Genomic DNA, 24,727 nt, shown 5'->3' on the forward strand with positions numbered 1-24,727 from the left:
TGCGACACTCTTTGATGTCGCCGCTATGGCTGTCACGTGGTTCATGTAAGCCCCAGCATTATTGCATTTTGTTAATGGGAGTGTCGCAACTCTTTCTCTCTATGGCTCTGATTTCAATGAATGAAAACTATTTTGTAACAGTTTTAGTTACCAACAATGGTCAACAATGGTCAATGGTCCAAAACAACAATGGTCTAAAATATTTACATACAAAAATACAATGAATAATTATTTGGGCGGTGTACTTCTACTTCGAATAGCCTATTTAAAGGTCATATAAAGCTTGTTTGCATTTCATCTGATGAGCAAAGTCCAGACTTCATTTTTACAACGTAAAAGACAAGTGAGAACAGGTAGGCTAAGCACATTCTCCACTATTCTTTTACATAAATATTTAGTCAAGTGTATTAAGATCTCTTTCAGCAGTTGTTTTCAGTTAAACAAATGCATTGATCTGAGAAGTCCATCCGAGTATAGCCTGTTTGCTGTGATCTGCGTATCATACTGAGAGTCAGTTGTTATCAGTGTGTTTGCATGCGTGCCTGCGGTTCCGGTGACAGTGATAGCCTAACGAGTCTGATGTAAACACCATTTAAAGGGAACAATTAATAATCGTTGGTAAGGAGTAAGGACTAGAGACTTGGAAAGAAAAATAATAATATAAAAAAAGAGAGCAATGTTTTCAGTAATTATATATATACACACTCTTATTCTTTATTGGCATCAACATTGGTTCTATAAAGAACCTTTGACATCCATGGAACCTTTCCATTCCACAAAAGCTTCTTTGGAAAAGGTAGATTCTTCAAATGTTCTTCAAACTAAGAAGATATGGTTCTTTTAAAAAGTGTTCACTGTGGGATTTCTGAAAAGCCTCTTTTGGAATATTTATTTTTAAGAGTGTGTGTATACAGCATATTTTAATTTATATATATCATAAATTAAACATTATAATCATGTCTCGTCAGCTCAGATATTTTAAGTGTTTGCTGTTTGTAATGTCAACTGTTACAATTTAACTTTGAAAAGTGACTAGTTACAGTAACCGCTGTTATCCATGTGGTCAGACATGGCAGAGGAAAGTCCATCCAAAAAATTAAGGAATCAGGTCAAGGGTTTCCTTTGTGACGTGAGCCCTATAAAAGACAGCAAAAAGCCATATTTTGAAGCCATTCTTCAACATGAAGGTGAAGAAAGCAAAGTTGTGGCCTTCAGACAAGAAGATTACATCCACTTCCACAATGCTGAAACCACCCGGTAAGTCTTCGCTCACAAAAATAAAGGCATCCTATGTTTCTAAAGTTTCTAAAATGGCAAATTACCACATAGGCCTATGCACTGAGGTGTTTTATTAAGCAACATTTTAAACTACAATGCAGTATCAACTCCCCATTAACCTCTGAAGTCAGATTTATTGTAAATGTCTGTCTAAAACATCAAAACCTTTGTACAGGAGTCTAGTTACACTAGATGATGTGGTATTACAGCCCTCTGTGGAGTCCAGCAGAAAAATGAACGTGTTTTACACACACAGCTCCAAAATGTCCTGCGTTCGTGAACGAGGGGAAACACCTAAAAACAGCTTGTCTGCTAGACCACAATGTGTACAACTGTCTGAACTCCTTAACATGGATACAAAATCAAAGAGGGTAGGTCGTTTATGATTATTAATATTTTACAATTTAAACATATTCTTGGGATATGTATTATATCCATTCACTCTCTCGATATAATTTCTTCTTTTATCACAACAAAATAGCTTTCTGCAAATCTGTTAATTTTTTTTTTTTTTTTTTTTACAAGTAAAAGATTTATGTTTTTTCATCATCTCTTGGGAAAGTACTCTTATGCACCTAGATTTACATTTTCATACCTAGATTATTTTATTATTATAATTTTTTATTATTTATTTTATTATTCAGAAATGTAAAGAAAAAAGAAAAAGAGAGAGGTCTGTTTAAGGATTTTTTTTATAAATGGAAATTTGTATGTATTTAAAAAAAAGATTCCAGACCAAAAAAGTGTCATGTCACTGTCCCTCTGGCTTGCTTAGTTGGGGACATTTAATATTCAACAATATTATAGATCTGCCTTAAAGGTGGACGATGATGAAATTGTTTTTTTTTATTATTTTTTTTTTTTTAATGTTATCACTGTGAAGCTGCTTTGATACAATCTGTATTGTAAAAAGCGCTATATAAATAAAGGTGACTTGACCTGACTTAACTTGTCCCATACGCATCTGCTTGTTTTCTGCATATTGCACAGGTTAACATCAATGCAAAAATTATCCAGGAGGTGCGCAAGGGAAACAGTGTTACACGGGATGGACGGTATCTTCCCAGAACTGAGTACACAGTAGCAGATACTACAGGCTACATTAGTCTAACGTTCTGGTGTGAGCACAACCTTACTGTTGGAGAATGGTACAACATCACAAACGTCTCTGTGGGAAAGTTCATGGGCAAAACATCCCTTTCAACCACCAAAAAAACACAGATCGTCAACATCCCATCTCAAGGTACAGCAGTTGCTGTTCAAGTGCCAACAGAAACTATTAAATGTGACATCATTGGTGTAAACATTAAGAATATCTTAATTTGTCCTCGTTCACATACACTCAAGGACGTGACATCGTCAAGCCCCACCGCATATTGTTTCTCATGCAATGCGCATTATAAACCCCCTGCCATCATAATGAGGATCAGTGGTCACCTGGTTCTTAAACCAGAAACAGGAAATGTTGTGGAGGCAAGCATTGGAGACGAGGTCATCAGGTCAGTGCTCACGGTGAAGCCCGGCGCGTCACGAGAAGACATCATTCAGAGCTTCACTGCTCTGCCACCCATGCAGATCACAATCCGCCAGAACCTCGTTGTAAAGATGGAAGATGTTCCTCAGGAGGCTGAAATCAAATCTGAAGCAGAGCTGCCTGTTAAAGCGGAACCCGTGGAAGAATCGATTGACTTTTATTCTCCCCCAGACCATGGCATTCTGTTCAGTTCACAAGGCAGAAAAAAACAAATCTCCTGATCATAGAAGAAATGTTAAATGATTGATTATTGATTATCTATACAAGAATCAGCATAAAGACAGTCTGATAGTGACTGTCAGGATTGGTCCGGGGTAGTTTAAAGTGTATATTATTTAACATTTAAATATCACTCTTAAAATGTCAATACTAAAATCATATATCAATCATATACATATACACAAATAAAATCCATCTTTCTACAATCATAAATATAAAAACTATCAAATATATTAGTAAAAAAACTCTAATTAATGATTACAAATCAATGTTTCAGTATGTAATAGAATTTAATTGGTTATAAATTGATTTTGATGTTATTCCCCTTCTGCACAACCTGTACATTTTATGTTATCTTTGAATAATTGCATTAAACATGAACAAACTTTTTTTTAACCATTTAATCTAAAAAGATTTTATATTCCATATTCTTCATTTGCCACACTTACAAGATTGGCATCAAAAGTGGATATGGCAGTGTAAAACAAAAGCATCACATTGACATTGTGATTGTGTCATCATTTATGTTTGAAATTAAAATCCAATTATTGCATGGTAAACCGTTTCTGATGGACAAGAAGAAGACATTGAAGACCTTGGTACAGTATTTGTAGCACAGGTGCTCCTTTCAACATTCCCTATGGCAACTAAAGAGATTCACATGTACTACATTACAAAATATTGAGACAACGTTGCACTTTTATTTAAATTCATAACTATGTACTGTCAACTTTTACTGAGGGAGGTTATCTGTGGTGGTCAGTACAGGATGGTATAGGGCAAGGAGTGTGTGTGTGTGTGTCTAATAGATTTGTGAAAGAACATGTACAAGGCGTAACTGATGTTTTGTTTTGAAGATTAAGAACCGTTGAATTCATCTTAGATGAGCCTCCTCCTCTTGCAATCCCTCCCCATCTGGTCTTCGGAGGCAGGTTTGACTGTGCCGGCCCCCAACGGGGACACAGAGTTGAGCAAGGGGTCCTCAGACGCCTGCCCGAACAGAGACAAGAGCATGGCCACACCGAAACCAGTGGCTCGCTCCCCCTGTTGACAATCCACATGGATGAGTTATTAATAATTCTTGAAGAAATTAGCTTAATTTTGAATTATGCTCAGTAATATATACTCACAGCATGAACAGGTGAAGCGATGTCCACATGTACCCAAATGCCTGGCCAATCAAAACCCAGATGAGAGCCAATGAAGAGGCCAGCACAGGAGCTCTGCGCATTCTCACGGTCCTGTGGACACAGAACACTCTTAAAGTCAATTCAGGCAAAAACGTTAAATTACCATTTAAAATTACATTTTGTCCTAGGTTGTGGAGAACTGACAATTAATAGTTCAGACAGCAATACAATAATATAAATATAGAAAAATAAATAAAAGTACACAAAATAAAACAAAACACTCCCTTTATCCCTTTTTCACTCCACACCAATCTCATCCTTCTTTCCTCACCGCCACAGAGTTCTTCATGTCGGCCACAGCGGAGGTGAATTCACTGAAGTGAAGCTCGGGACAGTAGACCAGAGGATGTGCCAGGTCTCCGCTGCTGCGGCCCGCTCTCACACAAGCCGCCTCCCACTGCTCACTGTTGGTCATCACAGCAGCGTGATACTTCCCTGTGGAGATTCCCTACGGGAGGAAACAGCACACATTAAAGGCAACATAAAACAGGACAGACACAGGATGTTTGAGTACTGTGGGACGTGACTTTTTGACTGGGAATTAAACGGATAAAGAAAAGTGGCAATTCCATATAAGAATGAAAATGCAATATACACTACAGATCAAAGCTTTTGGTCAGCAAGATTTTTTTAAGAATCCCTTATGCTCACCAAGGCTGCATTTATTTGTTCAAACATAGTAGAGATATTGCAAAATATTATAACAATTTAAAATGTTTTCTATTTTCATATAATGTCATTTATTTCTATGATGCAAAGCTGAATTTTCAGCATTATTACTCCAGTCTTCAGTGTCACATGATCCTTCAGAAATCATTCTAATATGATGATTAGCTGCTCAAAAAACATTTCTTAATATTGTCAATGTTGAAACCAGTTGTGCTGCTTTATATTTTGGTGGGTTTCTTTGCTGAATAGAAAGTTCTAAAGAATAGCATGTTTGAAATATAAATATTTTCTAACATTATACATGCCTTTAAATCAATTTAATGCATACTGGTAATTTCTGAATAGAAGTATGTCATCAGCAACTTTGATTATCATAATATTCAAAGGGATTTTTGTCAGCACCAGTGATGATCTCAGTGACTAACCACATGACAAAGTGATTCAGAGTGAAGACAAAAGGTTCCATCACATGATTATGAACACACAAGACCAGTTTTTGCTGAGATCCAAAGTGCAACAGCCATAAAGCAGTTTAAAACAGCAATGTGTTATCTGATAATCTTGTCTCAAACACTTTATATCAATATACAAGATCTTGTTCTTAGTCAAAAACCTGTCAAAACCTGTACTCATACATCTCATTGAAGATGACTGCTTTGAAATTGAATATGGAGTTAGTATCTTTTCAGGCTTAAGAAAGAAGATCTTCACAGACTAATATGTCAGCACAAACACACCTGAGCGCCGGTCAGCGTTGCCATGTCCAGTATGATGTCCGCAGAGAGATCTTTGCTTGCATATACAACACCGTCTGAGAGCACCAGCCTCCCTTCAGCATCGGTGTTGTTTATCTCCACTGTCCTGAGAAGCAATGGAAACACACATTAGTTTGAGTCAAAGTGCATGTTGCTGGATAGGACACAACACAGTTATACATCAGTAGTTGACATGCCAAGACTTACTTTCCAGAGTACAGAGTGTGTATATCATCTGGTCGAGTGGCTGTAGGTCCCACTGAGTTCTCAGCCAGGCAGAAGACCGCATGAAGGTTGTCCTTAAAACCCTGAGACAAAACAGAAGTCAATGTCAGTTTAAAACCTGGGCTAAGGTTACACCTGCTATTAACGTCCGATTTGTGTGATGCGATTTCAAATACAGATGTAAACGTGTTACAAAATGTTCTGTGCTCACTCGAACCACATTCAGATGTGGTCAGGGACGAAGATGGTGCATTTGTAATGTAAATACTAATGCAACTAGTATTCACTATGCCAAATCAACAAAATCTTTTGCAGTACCTGTTTAACAGTAGCTTTAAAAGCTCCTAAAATGGCCGCGGCTCCTCCACAGTCTCTCTTCATTCCTGGCATTGTGGTCTAGGGGAAGAAAAAAAAATTTTTTTTTGTAAAAACCAATAATCTTAAATGGTGTAATTGCAGATATAGTTTGGTGTTTAAAGGTGAAGTGTCATGTCTGTGCCTCTAGCGGCACCAAACGGCCTTGCAAAATATCTGTTGTCTTTGGTCTGACACTCTCTCACTTTGATGGCATTTTTTGGTGAATTTTTTGTTACTTTTAGTATACGCTGCACACTACACTGGAATGGGTTTAATATGAATACCTCTCCAAAAAAATTACACACTATGTCACCTTTAAGAAAAAAAACGCATTGAGCGTTCTGCCCATCTTTTAGTGCACTAGGCTGACGGTGAGGTGTGGTATTTACTTTGCCCTTGATGCTGAGACCCCCGGTGTCGTAGACAATGCCCTTGCCCACCCAGGCAATGGTCTGTGTGGCACCTGAGGGGGTGTGGCTTAGAACAGCCAATGCAGGAGGATGCTGGGCAGCTTTACCAACTCCATAGATCCCTAAAGAGAAATGGATTTTGCACACATGAACATATGCACAGGGTAATGCTCGCATGCATTTACAAGCTTAAAATGACATACACAATTTTCCATTATGTGCCAGCAAAACCTCATCTGGAGGAAAAAGCCCAATGTCAGCAGTTGTAAAGTAACATATCCGTTGACTCATCTTGTGATGACGCAAGCTCATCTTTTTCATCATAGGTCAGAAAATCAGCTGACTTTTTAAAGAACAAACTCATGATTACCTCCAAAGCCCTTGTGTTTCAGTTCTTCTCCTCTAATTATAGTTGGAGTGATGCCTAAGCCGTTCCCCACTGCCTTGATTTCCTGCAGAAGATTGCATAACACATCATGAGTGGAAAAGTCTATTTCAACAATTTCAGTGTTGTTACTGTTAACTAAAAATGAGAAATTGAAATAAAATTAAATTAAAAATACAACTAAAAATAAAAACCGTAACGCTTCACAATAAGCTAAACGACATTAGTTCACTCCACCAAAGAAAAAGTCATCAAAGAAGAGAGATAAAATCAATGCTTTACTATAGAAAAGGCTAACGTTTCGGTCACATGTGACCTTTATCAATGCCAAGCTTACAATCTTGATAAAGGTCACATGTGACTGAAGCGTTTGCCTTTTAGTAAAGCATTGATTTATCACTCTTCTTTGATGACGTTTTCTTTGTGCGGACTCTCTTGAAGTGCCTCTCTACTTATTTGTCTACGCACATCATTTGAGTTCCTAACTATTCTTAACGACATTAGTTAACATGAACTATCAATGACAATATATTTCCAAACCATTTATTAATCTTAGTCTATTTCAGCATTTACTAATACATTAATAAGATCAAAAGCTGTATCTGTTCAGCTAACATGAACAATGAACAGTTGTATTTTTCATTAACTAACATTAAAAAGATTAATAAATATTGTAACAAATGTATTGTTAAAGCTGCCGTCGGCAAGATTTTTTTGATCATATGCACTGAAACCGAAGCTATGCTCCGACAGAACAACATGAATAAGACAGTTTTAGACTGGGGGGGGGGGGGGGGGGGGGGGTGAGATATGACTGTCAATCACAGTTCGTGCACACGCCACAGATCCCCCCTCGCGCACGTTACAATATCACATGCACACGCCTGAAGTTCGCAGGTGTGTTGGATTGTGCGAAGCGTGATGGCGGAGGGAAAATCTACTAACAAGCTTCCAATTCCTCGGTTAACAACCAGAGCTAGGAGGTCCAAAACAACCAAGGAAAAGAAAACATGGTAAGTACTCCATGGTGTTGATCGATGCTGAAGAGACGGGCTTGCGTTCACAGAAAATCGGGTGCACACGCACTGACGAGCACAAACTTGATGGGAGGGTGCTCGGTGGTAGTGGGGGAGGGGCATGAGAGTTGTAAACATTCAAAACTTTGGCTAAATCCACTCAATCTGCCAGATCTGCCAACTGCAGCTTTAATGTTAGTTAATGCATTACCTAATGGAAGCTTATTGTAAAGCGTTACCCAAAAAAACGACAACAAGTCCTACTACAACAAACTAAAACTAAAATGAAATATAAAAATAAACACCAATTCCATAATTCCAATATAATCCATAACAGTATATAAATAATACTAAAAGCAGTGTTTCACAGAGATATCGAGGAGAAACGCTTGCCTCCAGGAAGTCATCAGTATTCATCTCGCTGCATGGAGTGTCCACGATTCGAGCAGCCAGACGAACTCCATCCGCTGCATTCGAAAGGCACTGGAAACAAACACTTGCACATTCAATAGATGTAATAGACTGATGCATAAACATGCATGAACTAATAACAGTGGCTTGAGCTGATTGTAAGGTAGCCAACTTGATGATCTGTGGCATGAGGGAGTAGATCTGAACACTTTACCTCCAGTGTGGAGACCTCCAGGGGGCCGTTGCCCTGACCCACAGACACAAACTCCACAGCGACGCGCTTCTTCTCTGTCCTGCGAGAAGACGCTGAGCGGCGGGTGAACAGCGGGAAAGCTCGGGAAATGGCACACGCTGATGCGAACACTTCAGAACGCTCGCACACCATCTGAGAAGCCAATAATAAACTTACCATTTTAACTAATGTGAAGAAATGTTTTTAACCGCATCAACAGTATTTGTGGCATAATACTGATTGCAAAAGAAAGTAACAACAAATTGTATTTTGATTCTAAAATTTAACGTGTTGTGACTATACCATTTATTATTTTTTTACTTTTTAAAATGTAATTTCATATGAATTACTGTTACAGATCTGTCTAACCGGAGATTGTTCACGTCACATGGAAATCAGGGGCAAAAAAAAGGGAAATGAAGACTAACCATTGAGCAACAAGCTATTAAAACCAATGCAGTCTGAAAAACATTTCCCTAGTTTATGTGAACAATTTGAGTAATAAGCATATACATAATGGTGTGACATGAGACTGACCACAATGCAACGGTTGTTTCCAGCAGGCAGGCAGGTTCGGACCAGACGGGTGAGGAAGTGGCCAGATGATGGGCTGTTGTGACGGCTGACTCGTGAAGGAAGGGCTGCCACAGCTGCGTGACTCAAATACAGCGGGCAACTATCCGTAGGGTTGGGGTTCAGAGAAGACAAAGCAGCCTGCCATATCTGAATGCAAATACAGATACAGCACACATAAACAAAAATGTGTGGCAAAAAAAAAAAAGGTATAACAATGCCATATTAATGGCTAGTAAACCTGAAACCATATAGTGTGAATAAAAAGAACATCATATTATAGATCACAGGCAGCAAATCAAAACAATCCAGAGTGTCTATTAGGTAATCTTAATGATGATGATTGTTCACTTTACATTACAAAACAACATGATGCTTGAAATTGTAAGAAAGTACTGGCTGTATGACAAGAATAATATCAGATGTGCTGATTCCTGAGGATTATCTAGTGATGCATGATATAACGGCCATTTTATGTTCATTTTTATGTTATCATTATTGGCCCGATATATTAAAGCCGATAATTAATGGATTATTTCCTTCAGCTGAGACACTTCAGATGCGCACTGTTCGCTATGATGGTTTTGAATTGCTTGAAATAAGATTGGAATCACTTCAAAAAAGGAAAATACAGTTAAGTGCAACATGTGCATGATATAGGATACAAAAAATAATAATGAGAACATTATAATTTGTGTGCTTGGGACATGGCTTTATATGATGAGACTTTTTTTTTTTTTTTTTTTTTATGGTGAGATGTTTGGTTTTGTAATCAGGCCCTAAAAATCTGTATTTTCAAATATAAAGAACTATCAGTAGCATATAAGTCAAAATGTTCGTATCAGTGCATCCTTATGATTATCATATTCTTAATCATTGGTATTTACATGTGTTCCAAAATATGTTAATGAATATCACAGCTGGACATGCCCAGTATGAAGTAAAAAGATATTACCATGCTACCATGTCAAAAATACCACAGTATTACTATTACCATGGTGTAAAGTGGTATTAAATAGTAGGCCTACTGGAAGTACCAGAATACCACAGTATGCCCAAAATACCATGATATTGCACAGGTCTTTATATTTCAAAGAATACCGTGTCATTACTATTGTATATCTCAAGAAAACCATGTCTTGTCCAATATCAATAGACAGGGTAAGGTACGTTACCTTTTGTTAGTGGAAAGAAATTGGAACTGTAAAATATGAGTCATCATTTCATTAAATGAAGAGCCAGTAAGGAATAGTAACTTAATTCGTTAAAATTATTTTAATTATCTTTTTATAATTATCTATAACCGCCGTTTCCATTAGTAAATGCAGATTAGGTCTGTTACACAACAATAGTCAGTCCATGCAGAACTTTAGCCTGTTAGCTAACGTCATTCTGTGTTTACAAGCGTAGTTACTTTTTTTATTAAACATTAGGTACCTCTTTTGTGACCACTGGCTGCAGTTTCCCTTTCACATGGGTCCAGTTAATCTGTTGCAGATTGGCGAGCTGGCCGACGATGAGGACCGGGCGGTTCTGCGGCTCTGAGTCCCCGGCAGAAGCCTTGAACTCGAGAAGTACGTTCGCCATCTTCCAGCCGAATGACAGTCTCTCTTCCGAAGGAAGATGCACTTTAACCTCACGCTCGTCTCGCGAGCCCTTGTGCTGAGAGCGATATTTATTTATTTATTTAAATATACATATTTTCACAGTGGTTCTCTGAAAAAAAAAAAAAATAATAATAATAATAATTTTGAATAAAAATGCAAAACGTAATACTAACATTAGTTGCAGTATCTCATGGTGTAACGTTAGTACGAATATGGTAATCATTCAATGCAATTCCTGTATAAAAGAACCACGTCATGTTTTATCATTTGGTAACACTTCAATAGGGTCTCATTTGTTAACATTAGTAATGTATTTGCTAAAATGACCTAGCAGTGTGCAATGTAGGCCTATTCCTTACAACATTCATTAATCTTTGTTAGAGTTAGTTAGTAAAAAATAGTTATTCACAATGCATTAATGCCTAATGGTAACATACAACTTTTGATTTAAAAAATGTATTAATAAATCTTGAAATTACCATCAAATAAGATTAGTAAATGCAAGTACTGTTCATTGTTTGTTCATGTCAACTAATGTAGTTAGCCTAACTAATGTGCAACAATGAAACCTTTATTTTAAAGTTTTACTTAATTTAAAGACATAGCAAGAGACTTACACATTTAAACTACAACCAACTAAATCCAAAATATGAAATTTGGTGAAAAATGAGATCTTTATAACAGAACAGCAACTTCTTACATAAACTGCATATAAATATCAGTTGTCACTCTACATCTCCCAATAAGCCATGGGAGATGTAGAGTGACAACTGGTAATCAATACAATGTCTTAGTAAGGTGATAAAGGCCCTTTCCATTGTTTAAATAACTTAAGTGCATATATAAAATAACACACAACATTTGTCTATATATATATATATTTGTTTTTAATTCATTAAAAACATGTTTACATAAGGTTCAAATAGCATACAGTAGTACCGTAATGGCAGAAAAATATAATATTCACACTGGGTTTCACGCCAAAACCATGGAGAAAACCACATGAAATGGATTTAAGCCTTGAATGTGCAGTTATATTTTCTCCTTACCTTCTAAAATAACAAGAATAAACTGTCTCTGGATCTTGGTCAACGTAATCATTTTACCCCATCATACAGTAGTGGTGCAACTACCCTTTACAAAAGCCATCAAGAATTGATTTTTGAAAGGACAGAATAAAGTAAATCAACAATACAATATAACAAAAACAGCCCAGGTTTCAGACAATGCTACCAACAGACAACAATATAACTCCATAAACTCTGTACACGTATTTGCATCTAAAATAAATAATTTTATCTTGTACAGGGGACAGTAGTTGTACAGACCTGACCGAAATTCAGTCTGGGACTGAAGGTCAAAGTTCAGTTTAAGATCAAAGGTCAGACTGAAAGATACGGTTGAGACAACACTCATGAAACGTGGACAAGCAAAGCTTTTAAAAAACATCCAAGTTTAGCACGCACACACAGATGTCCACACTTTAAGGCAAGGAACAGAGAGAGTGAAGCAAAAATCGTGATGAATCACTCCCGCTTTCACGGAATAAATCACTGAAATGATACTGATATCATGACAACAACACTGCCATTAAAACATAAACACATGATGGTACATTATACACCTCCGCCGACATTAGCAGAGACAATAACGCTTTGTTATGAACACTCATAATGGACAATGTAACATTCAGTTCATTCATTACCGGTCATAATCCCAATGCAATACATTTGACCAAATAGAAGAAAAAGAAAAAAAGCATAATTAAAAGTTTTGTAGAAAGAACATGCTTCGACTAGTGTTTATCATTCCTCGGTCTTCAACTTCCTCCATGGTTGGTTGAGTGTCAGTGCATCTCCTCTCACACAGGCACAAATATACACAAAAGTGGAAATTACAAAGGATTGAGTTGCAGAAAGACAGACTTTGGGACGTCACATTAAACACACACACACATCCTAACCTACAAGCAGGATCTGATTCAAAAGCAGCTTTCACTGTAAGATGGTTTCTGAGGTTTCACTGTAAATGCTCACTCCTGAAACCAAGAAAGTGTGACTCAGGTGAAATTTTTTTGCATTGTGAATTTATTTTGATGTCCATTAAGCCCATTCCTGCTTATTCCACTTTCCTTTACATTATTGTTAATGGTGATTCCTATTAGATTTTTATAATTGTTATACAGTAAAAATACTGTAATACGGCAACTGTACTTTTTAATTTTTGCTTTAAAAATTTTATTATGCATTAGTGATGATAACTGAACGGGGAAAAGTGATTCACAATGAAAGAAAAAAAAAAATTAGAATGGGAAAATATGAAGAATTAACAACATTTTTAGGAAATGCTGCATATAATTTCATATTTCTTTCTATTGTGGTGAAATATGACCTGGACATTCTTTTGAAGATTCACCCAAGCACTCGATCATGTTCAAGGAGAGCTAGAGACCTCTGAGGATACCTTATCTTTTCCCATCATCTTCCGGTTTACTCTTCAAATCAGATGACAAGGGCGGTTGAGACAAACATGCTGCCATCTTGCATCCATGCTCATAAGTGCTGTGCTTGTGCGGGACAAATGAAGAAAACCGGCCCTCTGATGGTTCCAACTGAAAGGAACCTGGGTACTAACACTGCCTCTCACTGGCGAATTAAACCCATGAACTGTCTCCAGACACTGCACTCGGTGACCAGCAGTGGGCGTCCTTATCTGCTTCATTTTGTTGTGTAGTAATTTAAAACTTAAGCTCCATCCATTCAACAATGAATCCACTCTCAAACAATGGTCTTGAAAGTCAGCATGCATACCTTCTCACTCACTCTCACACACACACACACAGAAATACGAGTTGTTTTCTTCTCATACATACAGGTAGATCCCTCCTAGAGGCCATGGAATGATTCAACTAAACTTTGTCCCGAACAGAACAAGTATTAGAATAACAATTATGACAAAGAGAATTAAAATGACCAACATCTTGCGGTTTTTCTTCTGGTACTGTTCAGCCTAACAAAGAAAAGAGAAACATTTAGTGTGCTTTTTATCTCTACTATGCGATATTACTTGTAAACTGTCATGTGGATATTGCAAAGTCCATTAATATTACTCAACAAGTAACTGAAAAAGTAAATGTAAGCAATTAACCCTTGACATGTTGCTTAACACATCATCAGGCTTGATAAGAGCCTCACCTTTTGCAATTGCTGCAACCCCTCGTCTGTTTTGACACAAGCTTGCTCGACATTGAAGTCGATTCTGTCGAGGACTGTGCCCTGAATTGAATAGATACATTGACATTAATGCAGAGGTCTTCAAACCCCGCTCCTGGGGACCCAGGGTGAGTCTCAATCAGCTCCCTAGCTGTATATACCTATACATTATATACATATAGAATCTAAAATTGCACACAAGTTAAGGATGGAACCTGCTCTATTTAATATTATATTTCATCCAGAAGCACACTGACCTGTTCAACAACCATTCCAGCAAGATCTCTAAATATCTCATTAAGGTCAGAGATGGATTGAACGATCTGTCGAATTTCTCTCTCCCGCTCTTCTACTATCACTGTGTTCTGCTGAACCAGAACAAGCTGGTCATCTGTAAATCCCTAAGAGAGTGAGAAAGACACTTAGTCACACACAGACAGATGTCAACCATATACTGACAAATATTTCATATTATGGACAATATCAAATTGATTTCTTGATAAATCTATACAGCATTTACTCAAATAGTCTGTGATTTAGAATTTACAAGCTAAGAACATTAGGCATCAAATCTTTATAATAAGTGTTTAATAGTTTTGGCATAAAGTATGATGTTTAAAATGGATATGATCTGCTTCCAACAATAGTGCAAAAACACACTGATTTGCTTATTATCAATATGGTCCCCAATATGTAAACATGTATGTAGTATAAATACTTAAATATTTGGAATTAGAGATGAAAAAATTAAGGTTATGTAGAGGATTTGTACAACATTCTCACTCTGTCATATAACGCAATATCTTCATCTTCCTCCACAAGAGGACCAGAGTCAAAAAAGTGCTTGGATCTTTCTTCACGGTTTTTCATGCCTGAAAATAAAAGCAAATCAAAGAACTGAGCATACAGTGAAAAATGTCAGCATTTTGTATTTCAAAGAGCCTCAATTTAAGGATGAATGGAAGCTTTAGGAACACAAGGGTAAGGGAACACAACAAGAATGTCCTAAAAACAGAAAAGTTTTTCCTTTGCTTTTTTTTCGCTTACAGATGACAATCCTCATTCACACGGATTTTACTAAGAACATTGTATTATGCTGCCAGGCCAGTAGTTTGGCAATGTCAATTTGTAAAGAAACACTACGCACCTATAGACTGAACACGTAATATGCATGCAAATGATGTTACTATTTTTACAAATTCACATTTTTGTATTTTACATAGAGACGATAACAATATCGCTTTCAAAAACTTGCAATTTTAATGCTGTTTTCAAAAGTTTGCCTTTTCAGTTCAATGCTCCCAAAACAGCATTGCTGGGTAAATGAAATCGCCAAAAAATGCATAAAAAGTGTTAAAGGATAATTCCGGTATTTAACACCTTGAGTCTATATTGTAGTTTGTTTTGGATGAACAAGAGTGGTGGACAACATTTTTTTGACAATGGTTCCTCTTTCGAGTTTTTGACTATAATAGAATAGAGTCAATGGGCATGTCCGAAAATGTCATTAAAACAACCTTTAACATTAGTTTTCAAAACTGTGCAACTCACCGAGTGATTAGTGATGTTAGTTGATGTTCCAGAAACAAAAAGTGTCGTGTTTTATTCGTCATTTTGTAAAATCCCATTGAATTCTGTTGAAGGACTGAGTGCTCGTTAATATAAATGCGCTACCGGAAACGGAAAGGGGGCTGTTTACATTTGGTCGATGTAGTCTTTTTGCTCACTTCCGTTTCTCATAAGGCTAGCGAGCAGAGCAACTGTGCTCCGGGAGAGTAAGCGAAATAAACAAACAAAACCTTCATTAATTGTTACTTGTAGTATGAAGTTGAACTCGACTGTGACCGTGAGTGTCCCGCGAGACATAAACATCGGTTATCGCCATCAAGTGGTATCACTAACCACTCGGTGAGTTTAACAGTTTTGTAAACGAACATTATTGGCTGTTTTAATTACATTTTCGGACATGACCATTGACTCCAATGTTAAATGGGCCCATGGCCAATTCTATTATAGTCAAAAACTCGAGAGAGGAACCATTGTCAAAAAAAATTTGTCCACCACTCTTGTTCATCCAAAACAAACTACAATATAGACTCAAGGTGTTAAATACCGGAATTATCCTTTAAATTTTTAGTTGAACATGATGTAGTGTAAACAGCCCTTTATTTAATTAAAACTTTGCAATTTCATAATCGCACTAAGCCAAATCACGATTTTGGTTTCATTTCAGTTACTTGTGCAGCCCTAGATCAACCTCACACACAACACAAACCAAACTCTCAATTCACACCAAAAAAGCTGCTCTGTCCCACACACATGCAAAACTGCATCGCATGTGTGCTTCCGAGGTACATTTTTTTCAATCGCACGTGTATGTCGCACTGCCCTGTCAACATATATTTTGTGTTTCTGTGTGCATACACCTACGTTTTAGGTAGCTTGACTGTGTGTGTCTGAAGTTGATTGACAGTTCTTGAAGGCTCTGGGCCAATGAAGACACCACATTGGTCAACAGCCTGTTTTCTTGCTCTGTACAGTGATGACTCTGAGTCTGCAGCCCCGTCACGGCCCGCTGGCACCTGTGAAACATCTACACACACATATGCATAGGGCTGGGCGATATGGCCAAAAAAAAATATCACGATATTTTTTTTTATATCAGTCGATATCGATAATTATCGATAAATGTCAAATCTTTATTTATTTCAAGTTTAAAGACAGATTTGTACTCCTAAGTGAAAGCTGTAGAAACCAGAGCGTTGTGTTTTTAAACTACTCTTTATTGTCAGAACATATCATGACAAACACCTGCCAAACAGGGGAACATTTCACAAATCCGAGGTAGAACATTCAAACATTTGACATTTTTCCTTAACAAAATAAATATCTTTATTTCAGTAGTATTAGCTTGAGTTAGGATGCAGATTTACTTTATACAATTTATGTTCATTAACAAAAACAGTAAAATCTGTTAAAAAAATGATTTTTATTTGGTAAAATGTAATATTCTTTAGTTTTATTAAAATAAACCATTGGTCATCCAGCATCATGCATTTAGATCATGATAACCACAGATAAAATGTAACTTTATGGTTTCTATGTGAGAAACGTCACATATTGTGACGTTTCTATGGTATTTATGAAAACCAGTAGCCTAAATACATTATTAAAAACTGTAATTATATTCCATTAGTCCTTTAATACATTGTATACATTAATAATATTATACAATTCAATATATATATATCCCACATTTCATGATGCAGTTAATATTACTAGGCTAGCGTTACAGTAAATCCGTGGTAAATGATGGGAATGTGTCGGCGGAGAAGCTTCTGACTGTATCGTTGCGCACAGTGTTTCTCCTGTTCGTCAGCGCGGCCTCATCTGCCTTTAAACTGGTTTAAATCACTGAGACATGTGTGTTCCTCGCTGAATTCAAGCGCTCTCACTGGATCTAGTGACCAAGACCGATCAGAGTAAACGCGTCTGCTCGAGTGAGCTCGCGCTCGCGCTGCCGTTTGGACTTTGAGACGAGCGGATAAACGGTCCGTGTGGCGCGCGCGGTTCAAATGAGATTCGTTCCGCTTTTGGCGCAAAAACATTATCGAACATTTATCGAACTCTTGATATCGTTTTATCGAGAAAAATTATATCGCGATAATTATCGTTATCGTTTTATCGCCCAGCCCTACATATGCAGATGCTGAAAATTGTTTCGTTTTATGATGTGTGCAGTGATCAATTGCTGTAGTTTTCCTGTGTCCACTTTAACCTCTTTAGTTATAAACAGATGTCACAGTAATAATAAAACATGATTTATGTGTGTGTGTTATTATACCTGTGTAACTTCCTGTGTAGTGATCTCGATGGCATGCTCCTCCTCACTGCTGTCATCCAGCGTGGGACGGTTCATGTGTTTGTCGTGCAGACTAGCCAGTTCCTTCATCTTCTGACGAATACGTGTGATTTCATATTGAATCTGTGGGAACAAGGAATTCACTGTTCACTGTCTGTATCTAAATAGAGAGGACATGTACATTCCAGCTGAACTAACATCTTAATGTTACTTCTAAATGTCATACTTTATTGACTATGAATAGAAGACTATGTATACGAAAGTCAAATATCCATAGGTTCAGGATAAATACAGAAATTATTTTAACTGATACATCCATTTGCATGAATGCAATGCATACAAAATGCATCATCCACCTAGAACAGTAGTCCTACCAGTAACTTATTATTTGAAATAATTTTTTTATACACTAAGAATTAATATACACTACCATTTGGGGTCGGTAGGATTTTTAAAATGTTTTTGAAATAAATCTCTTAAGCTCATCAAGGCTGCATTCATATGGTCAAAAATACAGTAAAAACAGTAATATTGTGAAATATTGTTAATTTCAAATAACTTTTTTAGTTTATTCCTGTGATGCAGAACTGAATTTTCAGCATAATTTCTTAATTTTCACATGATCCTTCAGAAATCAATCTAATATGCTGATTTGCTGCTCAAGAAACATTATCATTATCAATGTTGAAAACAGTTTAATATTTTTGTGGAAACCGGGTCACATTTTTTCAGGATTATTTGATGAATCTTTTGCACCATTATAAATGACTTTAATGTCACTTTTGATAAATTTAATATGTCCTTGCTGGTAAATGGTAAATGGACTGCATTTATATAGCGCTTTCATAGACCCATGGCCACCAAAGCGCTTTACAATTTGCCTCTCATTCACCCATTCACTCATACATTCATACACCGTCGGCGGTGTCAGCCGTGCAAGGCGCCACTCAGCTCGTCGGGAGCAGCTGGGGTTAGGTGTCTTGCTCATGGACACCTCGACACTTGGTCCAGTGGAACCGGGGATCGAACCACCAACCTTTCAGTTTGTAGATAACCTACATGAACCACTGAGCCACTGCCGCCCCAAAAAAAGCAATATTTTTTTTTTTTTAAATCTTAATGAACCCAAAATTTGAAATGGTAGTTTAATCATAATACACGCAGCATGTTGCTATAACCTACTGTTCACATGTTTTTGTTTGTACAAACTAAGGAATGAGTCTGAATGATTTTTTCTAGTGATTTATAGCATTCCACAGATGCCGTCGGTAGAGCTTAACTTGTTTTGAAACTGGAACATTCCTTTAATGTCACTGATCAACAGTGCATCCCATCCTTTCTTTTTAAGAATGCTTAAAACAATCATCTAATTACCTCATCCACTCCCTCCACCCATTTAGGCGGGAGTCTCTTCGTGACACCGATCGCAGCCTCTGGATCCAAACTGATGCCTGACACCAGGGCCATACGATCATCAGCCAACTAACAGACAGGGAGACAAGACAGCAAACATCACATTTATTTGTTGAGAATATCTGTGCAATAAATTTAAATATGGTAAACCTGTAAAATGTATTTGCATTATTTATTACTTAGGGCTAATAGATTTTTTTCCGCAAAACTTTGAACATAATATCGGATTGATGTTAATCTTATCACTAGTTTTCTCCGCTAGACGTCATCCTCTTATTTACCTTATTCATTCGGTGCCTAACATGGCGGATTCATGTGCGCCTTCAAGCGTAAGAAGACCCGAAAGAGAACTAGTTTTGTGTCCGCAGTTCGCACACATCCAAAGTGCACACAGAAAGCTGTGTATCTCAAACATCATGCAAACAATAAAATGAATGATCTTTCACGTCTCCTTGCGCTTTAACTGACACACACATTTATATAAAATACCCGCCTTGGTGAGTATCCTAGTAAACATTGTTATGGCTTAAAGGTAGGGTAGGTCAGAATTGTCTAAAAAACTTTTATTCAAATTTGTTTAAACTGTCTTTATATACCAATACATAATTAAAATGCAAGTACTCTGAAATAGAAAGTATAAAAAAACTGAGTGACTCTAGTGTATTTAATCTTCAATAAACACAGCTCATTAATTCCATTCACTCCCACCTAAAAACGAGTGCGCGACTGCGCGCACGTGGGCAGAGCCAGTAATAGCGGCGGAGAGTGACAGTTGCGCAAGCCAATCACTTGTTTCGTCCTGGTAGGAATTAATGAGCTGTGTTTTTTGAAGATAGTCACTCAATTTTTGTACTCTCTTTTTCAAAGTACTTACATTTTAATTATGTATTGGTATATAAAGACAGTTTAAGCCTATTTGAAAAAAAAGTTCTTTAGACAATTCTTACATACCCAACCTTTAAGTGAACGTAAACAGTAGAGAAAGACAACGCATGTGTATCATTATATTGGATCCGTGCATTTGTCTTTAAGCGACAGCAGCCTAATATTCCTGCTACTGTTATTAATGTTAATTAAAATAAAATAAAATAAAAAACTCACTGCTCTTCACTGAATAACTTTTTTTGTAAATTTAATCAACCTTTATTTAATTTGTACAATAAAGATTACATGGTGTTGTTTTACATTTGATTACTTTAACAGTAATATTCAGATACAGAAATTTAATATAATCTACCTGCAAAACCTGAAAAGCACTGATTATTTAATTCGTATCTTTGTTCTATTGTATTTATTTATTTGTGCCATTGCTTGTTTGATTATTTGTTCTTTTTTTAAATTAATGATCGTTTACTTGTCTTGTTTAATAATCTTTTAGATTTATATTACCGGTAGGCCTAGTTAGATTTGAATTGAGATTCTTGTGAAATGGAATCGAATCGAGTAATCTGTATAGATATCCAGCCCTAGCATTATTATTATTATTGGTAGCTGAAAGCATTATCAAATTAGGCAAAATATTTAATAAACAAAAAACACGAGGAGTGAAGGATATAAATGATGGTGTTCAATTTCTGCACAAAAACGGACCCTTTACTAAACCCCGCCATAAACATGGAACTGAACATTATCCTACTATTGTTCCATTATTATCAGACAAGTTCTTTTCTAATCAACTTTTCTAATGCAAGTCTATGTAGCCTAAGTTGTGTGTGTTTGGATAGTTTTTAATGCATTCTCTCATTCCTAAATGAACATGTAGATCGACATTTTTATGGTGATGAATTAACATTAATTAATTCTTCCCAACAGGAAGTTCTGTAAAGCTAGTCTAAACTAATCAAGATTCAGAACTACCCATAAACTTAGGTTAAAACATCAAGGTTACCTCATCAAACTCCTAATGTGATTGGAAGAGCCAGGCGAAGTCCCATCCAATGAGAGAAGAGATAGAAGAGAAGGGGAGGGACAAGAGGAGTGAGAGCAGAGGAGCCCAAGACAAAAAGCAGTGATCAGCATCAAAAAGACTGACAGCAGGACTTGGACAGAACTGGACAAATCAGGAACAAAAAAAAAAAACAGTGAATGCAAAATGTTACTTATATGTTAATGTAGAAGATATCAAATGCATAACGTTGCTATAAAGTTCAAGTCATGAAAGATTTGTCCATTCCAGCCCAATAACTTCAACATCTCAATCCTACTGTATAATTGTACTACTGATTCATAAACTCACTTGATAAGATATTAGTTTTTGAAAAATCAACCCATTTTCTGATGTCACTGAATTTGTAAAATGATTAAAGGGTTAGTTCACCCAAAAATGAAAATAATGTCATTAATGACTCACCCTCATGTCGTTCTAAGCCCGTAAGACCTCCGTTCATCTTCGGAACACAGTTTAAACAACAGTTTTTGTTGTCAATCTGCGTTCAGGACTCCGCAGTGACGCTGCTGACGTAAGACGCTGATGACGTGTTATCTGGTGCGCCCGAGCTTCGTTTACGCACGCTATATTCAAGCTATTCTACATTGTTTGCGTGGATATCATTTTTTTAATGGTGCGTAAATGTGCATGTCGCGGATGAGACACTTTTACAGCGTGCGTTTCCCTCAGTCTATAAATGAAGCTCGGGCGCACCAGATAACACGTCATCAGCGTCTTACGCCATCAGCGTAACTGTGAAGGATTCACAACAGACCCGGGAGAGAATACAATGCTGAATAAAGTCTTATTTTGTGTTATTTTTGGACCAAAAAGTATTTTCGATGCTTCAAAAACTTCTAACTAACCCACTGATGTCACATGGACTACTTTGATGATGTTTATATTACCTTTATGGACATGGCCAGTATACTGTATATACAGCTTCAATGGAGGGACAGAAAGCTCTCGGACTAAATCTAAAATATCTTAAACTGTGTTCCGAAGATGAACGGAGGTCTTACGGGCTTAGAACGACATGAGGGTGAGTCATTAATGACATTATTTTCATTTTTGGGTGAACTAACCCTTTAAGCTGGAAGATAAATCCTATTTTTAACCCAAAACAACAAAGTGACACGATTACTGTAGCTCTGAACAATGAATGCACAGCAGAAGATTCAGTAAGGATTTTTGCAAGACAGTGCAAGTGCTCAGTTAGATCACAAGATGTGCAAACAGGGAAAAATCAACATGCAAGCAGATGGTAAGGAATGGAGGCACTACATCAGACAAAACACAAGCAAGGCATGATCTGATGTATGATTGGAATGACATCCGTGCTAGTAACTTTATACAAATATCGCACTGACAGATCTGTCTGTCAAGACCCAATCAATACCCTACACAGGGTTTGTCAAATCCGGTCCTGGAGGGCCACTGCTTACTAAATCCTGATCAAACTCCCCTACCTGTGATTTTCTAGTGATCCTGAAGTCCCGGATTAGCTTGCTCAGGTGTGTAAAAGAAAAATGTGATACATAGCTAATCTGTAGGAAATATCTATGGAAGATTGGAAGACAAAACAACATACTGCCTTTCTCTGGAGTCTCATTTTTAGAACGGTAAAAACATAACTAGACCAAATACTGTAGACTAGAGCAACAAAGTTGTCTCACAAAAAACTTTTATAAATGTAGCAATAAAGCTCACCATTACAATGATTGATTATGTATTTAAATGCATAAACAGCAGGTATTATAACAGCTTCGAGTCATTTAAGAGGAGGTGATATAAAGAGGCATAAATTATGATTTTATAAAATTTTAATTATTTTAACTTTGTATTATATAAACTCCCAGATAACCAGAATTTATATACGTTTCATTAAAATTTCTGATTTTTTTTCCTAACAAACTACCATTCAAATGTTTGGAGTCAGTACGTCTTTTGTAAAATAAATTAATACTTTTATTCAGCAAGGATGCATTAAATGTATCAAAAGGAATACATTTAAATATAAAACATATTGACATAAGGTTATTTTACATGGTTATAATATTACTGCATTTTTATCAAATAAATGAAGCCTTGATGAGCAGAAGACACTTCTTTTAAAAAAATGTTTTTTTTTTTTTTTAAATCAAACTTTTGAACGGTAGTTTTATACGGAATTTGACATTACAATTTCATAATTTCAAGTGACACATTAGACTTAACACGAGGTAAATATTACCCAGCTAATCTTTTCATCACTTATTTTTGCTACAATGACAATATTAAAGCCAATGAACTTACGTTATCCTTAATATAATGCTTAATATCGTTCCATTTACAATATAAATGGTTCGGAAATATCTGCTTTATATTTAACGTTATACATTGTGGGGTCACTGACATCATGATGTTCCCTGCAGATGCATTGATGATCTAAACGTCCGCAAACTAGCACGACCATCACCTTTTTAGTAATTCCACTGTCATTCCCGTGTGAGTTAAATCAAAATGCGACTGTATGAAAAGTGTTTCATGATCAGCTAACGTTAGCTGTTTAGCACAGACCTGCCAGCTCCGCACACAGCAAACAAAACAGTGGAGGTTTGTTGGACAACTGACATCAACAAACATCACTAGCTAGGGATGTTGTCTAGCTAGCTGAGAATCCAACACACACACGCGAAAACATTCAATTCAGACAATGAACGTTAGACTCACCGCAGCATTGCTACGTGTATTCAGAGTACGACGGGGGTCGTATGTACTCACTTGCTCAGCCAAAATCTGCCGGTTTTGGATTGCATTGTTCCGCATTAATAAGAAGGCATCGGTTAGTCGCCGAGTTGCCATGGCTACGCAATACAAGAGGACGGTAAAATGAAATAACTACAGGCTGCCTCGATGGCTGTCTTGAGATTAGTTACTCAGCTCGTCGTCAAGGCTGCTGGCTACACGTTAGCGAGCTAGCCTGCAAAACGGCAGGCGGGCTCGCCCAGCAACTCAGCGCCTCCGATTTCGAGAGTTTTCGGCTCTCTTTCAGACCAATGCAGTCCTGAGTCTATATCCTGTAAAGTGCTACAACATTACAAGACCGACAACCCAGGTTGTCCGCTTGGTTTGGGTTGCAAATGGATCATGTCTGTGACTTCCGTGACGTGGAATACGTAAACGTGACATCACAATGAAACTTCCGCTGTGGGCAATGAATATGCAAAAATCAGAGACTTTTTTATTTGTGACTTTTTTTTTACCTTATAGTTGTAGTTAGTAAATATCAAATTATAAAATCAATATTTAATAGTATTTGTACATCTGATTTTGCTTTGTCCAATGAGTTATATAATTCGATATATTATTCGACGAGTAGCCTATGACTAAGTGCTGTCATTTATTTACTTTTTTCTCTTTTATTCCAGTTAATGTTTATATCTTGAATTTAAAAAAAGTATCTACTGTTG

At 36.8% G+C, this 24,727-nt stretch overlaps 3 protein-coding genes across 9 annotated transcripts; 1 reads left to right on the forward strand and 2 right to left on the reverse strand.

The window, feature by feature from the left end:
• Positions 1-191: 191 nt before the first annotated feature.
• LOC307006731 (uncharacterized protein) lies at positions 192-3,033 on the forward strand (the record flags this gene model as incomplete). Of its 3 annotated transcripts, none has more annotated exons than XM_079627983.1 (4): positions 192-353; positions 1,068-1,257; positions 1,535-1,649; positions 2,269-3,033. In XM_079627983.1, exons 1-4 carry the CDS (start codon positions 302-304, stop codon positions 3,031-3,033), a joined length of 1,122 nt encoding a protein of 373 aa, XP_079484109.1. In that variant the 5' UTR covers positions 192-301. The 3 variants fall into 3 exon arrangements, with proteins under 3 accessions (XP_079484109.1, XP_079484107.1, XP_079484108.1); XM_079627981.1 differs by having other exon boundaries at positions 195-353; positions 1,454-1,649; XM_079627982.1 differs by lacking the exon at positions 192-353 and adding an exon at positions 389-618 and having other exon boundaries at positions 1,454-1,649.
• Positions 2,931-10,913, reverse strand: npepl1 (aminopeptidase like 1). The gene is made up of 12 exons (XM_079627980.1): positions 10,692-10,913; positions 9,219-9,404; positions 8,664-8,834; positions 8,432-8,521; positions 7,008-7,089; positions 6,617-6,759; positions 6,189-6,266; positions 5,853-5,953; positions 5,628-5,751; positions 4,493-4,669; positions 4,162-4,272; positions 2,931-4,075 (listed from the first exon to the last, which is right to left on the reverse strand). The coding sequence occupies exons 1-12, from the start codon at positions 10,839-10,841 to the stop codon at positions 3,911-3,913; spliced, it is 1,578 nt and encodes a 525-aa protein (XP_079484106.1). The 5' UTR covers positions 10,842-10,913; the 3' UTR covers positions 2,931-3,910.
• Positions 10,914-11,721: 808 nt separating this feature from the next.
• Positions 11,722-24,473, reverse strand: stx16 (syntaxin 16). 5 transcript variants are annotated; one of them, XM_079628005.1, is made up of 8 exons: positions 24,035-24,473; positions 19,310-19,417; positions 17,918-18,058; positions 16,504-16,666; positions 14,857-14,945; positions 14,331-14,474; positions 14,056-14,136; positions 11,722-13,870 (listed from the first exon to the last, which is right to left on the reverse strand). In XM_079628005.1, the coding sequence occupies exons 2-8, from the start codon at positions 19,400-19,402 to the stop codon at positions 13,766-13,768; spliced, it is 816 nt and encodes a 271-aa protein (XP_079484131.1). In that variant the 5' UTR covers positions 19,403-19,417; positions 24,035-24,473; the 3' UTR covers positions 11,722-13,765. The 5 variants fall into 5 exon arrangements, with proteins under 5 accessions (XP_079484131.1, XP_079484132.1, XP_079484130.1 ...); XM_079628006.1 differs by having other exon boundaries at positions 23,977-24,470; XM_079628004.1 differs by having other exon boundaries at positions 24,039-24,449.
• Between the last annotated feature and the right edge of the window lie 254 nt (positions 24,474-24,727).

The sequence above is a fragment of the Phoxinus phoxinus genome (assembly GCF_949152265.1).
Source record: "Phoxinus phoxinus genome assembly, chromosome: 11".
Lineage (NCBI taxonomy): Eukaryota > Metazoa > Chordata > Actinopteri > Cypriniformes > Leuciscidae > Phoxinus > Phoxinus phoxinus.